The 6,000-nt window shown below is 37.6% G+C and overlaps 1 protein-coding gene across 3 annotated transcripts in view; it reads right to left on the bottom strand.

Annotated features, from left to right (window-relative positions):
* Positions 1–441: 441 nt before the first annotated feature.
* FER (FER tyrosine kinase) overlaps positions 442–6,000 on the bottom strand; it is a 413,835-nt gene continuing 408,276 nt past the window's right edge. For all 3 annotated transcript variants that reach the window (XM_077757162.1, XM_077757161.1, XM_077757163.1), the window contains 2 exons: positions 2,082–2,204; positions 442–697 (listed from right to left, as the gene is read on the bottom strand). In XM_077757162.1, the coding sequence (XP_077613288.1) occupies positions 552–697; positions 2,082–2,204 (269 nt within the window). In that variant the 3' untranslated portion in view covers positions 442–551. The remainder of the gene's footprint in view (positions 698–2,081; positions 2,205–6,000) is intronic.

The raw sequence follows: 6,000 nt of genomic DNA, 5'->3' as shown, positions 1-6,000 counted from the left end.
AAAAAAAAAAAAAAAAAAAAAAAAAAAAACCCTAAGAGATTCAACTAATTCTCAATATAAAATGATGTTTACAAATAGAATCTTGCCTTGGCAGAGCAAAGAGCCACTTTTGGTTGGAATGTGTCCTGCAAACACGGCATCACCAATGCTGCTTTTAGCACCGATTGAGTAGGGTCAGTGGCATAGGACAGTGGCCCATGAACTGTGCCTGAAGTAGAGAACCTTTGAGAAACATCAGTGGTTCTGGTGAGAATAAGATCTGATCTTCCCTCACACTGAGAGACTGTGCTTATCTATTTACAATGGTCTGAAATGGCAGGATTGCTGTGGTGAGCACACAGAGCCCTTGGTGAGAGTGTCTGTTTCTTGAATACATTTGCCTTTGCCCCGCCCCCCCCTTTTTGTAAGTGGCACACATTTAAAAAACAGTTAATAACAAAAACCACCTTAGAAAACTGTTGTAGGTAATGTGGTATAAACTCAACGTTAACGAGAAGAACAATGTCACTCTGCTGGAGGACCAGGTCCTGGAGCTTGTTGGCACTGGTCCGTCACTGAGTGATTTTCCTCTTGATGATAGCCAGCTCTTTCTGAAGGTCACTGAACTTGGGGCGGTTTTCAGGTTTATAATCCCAACACTTCATCATAATTTTAAAAATGTCCTCTGGGCAATGCTGAGGGGCTGACATTCGGTATCCTGAAGACCCAAGGGGGAACAGAACAGAGAATTTAGAATGGGGAGAAGATACAAATGTTCACACAGGGCATTATGCAGTTTGTACACTTGAGTACCTTATGTGTAGGTGGAATAGAAACAAAAACCTATTTCAGGGCAAGCTGACTCTCGTTTTCTACAAGGGATACAGAATTCAGTATTACAGAGCCATCAAATTATCTCCTAGCCTGAATAAGTTATTTTTCATGTGTTCATTTTTCACAAAGTCTGAGGTAAGAAAAATCATATACTAAAATGTATATTTTAGTTGCTCTAAATATTTGCTTTTGCTTTTAGAATTTGCTTTCAGATGCTGTGGGGAGAGTTTTAAAAAACTGTACAGTCCAGGTTTTTGAAGATGAAGAGAGAATGAGGATTTCAGAAACACTAATTTAAAAGTGAAAGAAAAATGAATAGTTCTACTCCTGCACAGCCCGAGAAGAATCTTTAATTCAAAGCGGTCTGGCACTATTGGGGGCAGCACTTATGTGCCTGTGTGTGTTAGCTCAGGAAGTTAGATGCCGTGAGAGGAAAGAAGGGAGCTGGGAAGGCCTCCTCCTGTGCCCAGCCTCCTCGGGAGGGGCCTAAAGCTAGGACATCACCAGTTTGTCAAAAGCATTCTTGCCGTTGAGACTAGTATGTCACTATCGCCGGTTTATTCCTCTTTCTGTTTTGGGAACCCATATGATTTCTTCAGAAATGTTACAACACTTTGGGGCCCCTGGGTGAGCTAGTAGGTTAAGGGTCTTACTTTGGCTCAGGTCATGATCTCATAGTTCATGAGTTTGAGCCCTGCATCTGGCTCTGTGCTGACAGCTCAGAACCTGGAGCTTGGATTCTGTGTCCACCACCCCCTCCCCCACCTTCTCTCTGCCCCTCCCCTACTTGTGTTCTCTCTCTCTCAAAAATAAAAAAGCATTAAAAAAAAAAAGACATGTTACAAAACTTTCAAAAACTTCTCTCTAAAGCCCAACTACACTTCAACTTACAATACTACTGATAGTGTTTATTTGGCACAGAAGAAAAAGTAGAAGGTTAAGGAACACTGGTCTATTTTCCCTGAAGACCGTGAATGGCACACCTTGCAGATGTCATGCCAGGCAGGGAGAATGGAAGACAAGTCTAGCTCTATTTGTAAACTGTTGGAATCTTTAAAAGTTTTTCTGTTGTAGTTGTTGGTATTTGTTATACAAGAGCCACACCACCCATGGGATGCAAAAGCAGACTTAACAACACCTCTGCTGTCTGTTTACACACCCAAGTAGTATGTACCTTCCTTCCCCTAAGAAATCCACGCGCACGGCATCAGCACTGCCCCTGGGGGCTGGATGTGAACACTGACTGCTACCCGGGGTCTTGGGTTTACCTTTTTCCACTTGTTCCCGTGCTTGCTGATTGGTCATTCCAGGGTACGGGCAGACCCCCAGGCTGAAGGTCTCCCAGAGGAGGATGCCAAAGCTCCACACGTCACTCTCAGAACTGTATCTCCCTGGGGGGCGAACGAAACCATACCCCGGTAAGTGAGTAAGTAGGTGAATATTTCTGGTGATGAACATCTTTGTCAGTCTCATGTTCACATATTTAAACTTACCAAAGGAATGCAATAACTAATGATCTTACTTCTTCACTAGTTTAGCTTTCCAGACTAGTAGTAATATTACCAACTAAATGAATCGTCTTCAGGCTGCTAGCTTAACAAAACCAGCTTTCAAAGCACTTATCCCCACCAAGAACAAATATTTAGCCAGCATGGAGGCTAACTTTCCCTGTGTTATCTAAATGAGAAAAATGGTTTATATATATATATTATATATGTATATATATAATATATGTATTATATATATAATATATATTTCTACTTATGTATCTATATACATATAATTCTATATTTATATAAATATATGTTTAAATATATAATATATTTAATTTATATATATAATTTTATATATAAGATATAAATTTGTACATATCAATGCCTAGGAGACTGAGTCAGATTTCTGCAATTTTATCTTGTGCCTGCATTATTTTCTTTCCATTAAAATTACAAACAGACTTAAAGCAATAATGAAAGATTCTTAACTTCAATTTTTTACCCATCACTGTTTACAGATATTCCTACATCCTTAAAAGTCTCATTTTCTCCACTGTTTTATTTATGGAAAATACATTTTTTTCCTGTGTAGTTTGAATAGGGTAGAATCAACATAGCTGGCTGATAAAAACAACTTCTTTAAATTATATGGTGCCTTGTTTTGTCAAAATATCTTGGTGCACCTGTTGTACTGAGCTACATGAGCTAAGCTCTTTGGTTTTTTTTCTTTTTTTTCTTTTTTGGGTAGTCTTCTAGAGAAGCATGGAGATAAAAGCTCCAGATGCCTTCTGGAGATAGATGTGAAATCAAGGAGGGAAACAGAAAAATCCTTTCCATTCTCTAAGAGGCTAAGAATTTAAGGATTTTCACTACGTATTTGTATTTTTAATTCTTTAATTTTACATAGAGTACATATACTCTCATAACAAAACCCCATTTGCAGTGGTAGAAGGATCCTTAAAGGATTTCATTTCTATCCCCATTGGAAGCCACTCGCCCCAGCTCTGCCACTCCAGGATTATAAATGTCCCTCTGCTAAAAATGTCTTGTTACTTTAAGACAAGATGGCCTTTTCTCTTTCTTGAACGAAGTGAAATGAGAATGAGAGTATGCCTACGCTTTTATAACTGCTGTGACATCAGAGTCTAGTGTGTACTTGCTGATGATCTCCTCCAGCTGTGCGAATTAGCTTCCTTCGTACGAGAGCATAATTATGGAAATTCACTATGCTGTTTGGTAGGAAGATTAGTTTTCTTGTCTGCATATCAACTCTTTTCATGTTTGCCATCCAGTAATTCAATACTTTTCATGAAAGTCATTCAGTGACTACAAGTTAAAATTAATTCTTGAAGAAAGTAAAAGGTATACAGAGCCAAATTCTTTTTGTAAGATAGTATCTGGGCACAGATCAAGAAAAGCATGTTGTATGTAAACCAAGATCATGCTCCAGAAGTGAAAGTTAATAACCTAATTCTACAACCTTGACCTTAAACCTGGTTTTGCTGGATAATTTAAATTTATTTTCGAATATAGTTTTAATTTATCTACTTATTTTAATGAGGTATAACTGATACATATTATATTAGTTTCAGGTGTACAAAATAATTCAATATTTGTATATACTGCAAAATGATCAATACAGTAAGTCTAATGGACATCCACTGCTATACTTGGTTACAAAATTTTTTTCTTATGAGGAAAACTTTAAAGATTTACTGCCTTAGCAACTTTCATATGTGCAATACAGTTTTATCAACTATAGTTACCATGTTCTGCTTTATATACCCATAATTTATTTCACAACTAAAAATTTTACCTTTTGACTCCCTTCACCCATTTTACCCATCCCCTACTTCTAGCAACCACCAATCTGTTCTCTGTTTCTATGACCTTGGTTATCATAAAAAAAAAAAAAAAGATTTCACATGAAAGTGAGAACATATGTTATTTATCATTATCTGACTTGTTTCACTGAGCCCAAGGAGCTCAAGATCCATCCATGTTGTCACACATAACAAGATGTTATTTTTTTATGGATGAATAATATTCCATTGTATATGTATACCACAGTTTTCTTTATGCATTTATCTGTCAGTGGGCACTGTTTACCTATTGTAGCTACTGTAAATAATGCTGCAATGAACATGGGGTATACATCTCTTTGAGTTAGTGTTTTCTTTCTCCTCAAAAAAAAAAACACAGAAATGGAAATGCTATATCATATGGTAGTTCTATTTCTAATTTTTTCAGGAATCATCATACAGTTTTCCATAGTGGTTATTCTATAAATATTTCCACCAAGAGTGTACAAAGCTTCCCTTTCTTCACATCCTAGCAAACATGTTACTTGTTGTCTTTTTGATTATAGTCTTTGTAACAGTTGTGAGGTGATCTCATTGTGGGTGGTTTTTTTTTGTTTGTTTTGGTTTTTTGTTTTTGTTTTTGTTTTTGTACAATGGTATTAGAATGCTACTGACTATATTCCCTATGCTCTACCTTCCATCTGTGTGACTTACTCATTCCAATACTGGGAGCCTGTACTTCCTATTACTTTTCATCCATTTTGCCCATCCCCCAAACATCTCCCCTCTGGCAATTAACAGCTTGTTCTCTGTGTTTATGGGTGTTTTCCTGCCTTTTTTTATTTTTAGATTAAACAAATAGGTGAAATCATATGGTATTTGTCTTTCTCTGACATAATTCACTTATCATAAAACTCTCTAGATCCATCTGTGTTGTCACAAATGGCATATGTATGTGTGCCACACATACGCACCACATCTTCTTTATCCATTCATCTATCAATGGAATGTAGGTTGCTTCTTTTAAAAATTTTTCTAATATTTATTTATTTTGAGAGGAAGAGAGACAGAGCATGATCAGGGAACAGGCAGAGAGAGAGAGAGTTAGCGAGGCACAGAATCAAAGCAGGCTCCAGGGTCCAAGCTGTCAGCACACAGCCCAACGTGGGGCTTGAACCCATGGATTGTGAGATCATAACCTGATCTGAAGTCAGATGCTGAACCGACTGAGCCACCTAGGTGCCCCCCTTTAGACTGTGTATACCTTGGCTTCTGTAAGTAATGCTACAATAAACAAAGGGGTGCATATATCTTTTCTAATGAGTGTTTGCTTTTTCTTGCGATAACAGGAGTGGAATTAACAGATCATTTTTTAAGTTATTTGAGGAACATCTAAATTGTCTACCACAGTGGCTGTACTAATTAATATTCCTACCAGTAGTGCAAAGGGTTCCCTTTTCTCCACATTCTTGCCAACACTTGTTATTTCTTTTTGACTCTAGCCATTCTTACAGGTGTAAGGTGATACCTCACTGTGGTTTTGATTTGCATTTCCTTGATGATTAGTGATAAAGAGCATCTTTTCATGTGTCTGTTGGCCATCTGTATATCTTGGAAAAAAAAATCTGTTCAGGTCCTCTGCCCATTATTTAATCAGCTGTGTGTGTGTGTGTGTGTTTGTGCATGCACACGTGTGTATGTGTGTGTTGAGTTGTATAAGTTCTAAATGTACTTTGGATATTAACCCCTTCTCATTCGCTAATACCTTCTCCCATTCGGTGGGCTGCCTTTTCGTTTTGTTGATGGTTTTCTTTGCTGTAAGGAAGCTTTTTATTTTGGTGTAGTCCCAACAGTTCACTTTTGCTTTTGTTTCCTTTGCCTGAGGATGGATA

This window comes from Crocuta crocuta, unplaced genomic scaffold (assembly GCF_008692635.1).
Source record: "Crocuta crocuta isolate KB4526 unplaced genomic scaffold, BGI_CrCroc_1.0 scaffold131, whole genome shotgun sequence".
In the NCBI taxonomy this organism is placed as follows: Eukaryota; Metazoa; Chordata; class Mammalia; order Carnivora; family Hyaenidae; genus Crocuta; species Crocuta crocuta.
Note: the sequence above shows the minus strand (reverse complement) of the source record. Positions and strands in the feature narration are given on the sequence as shown.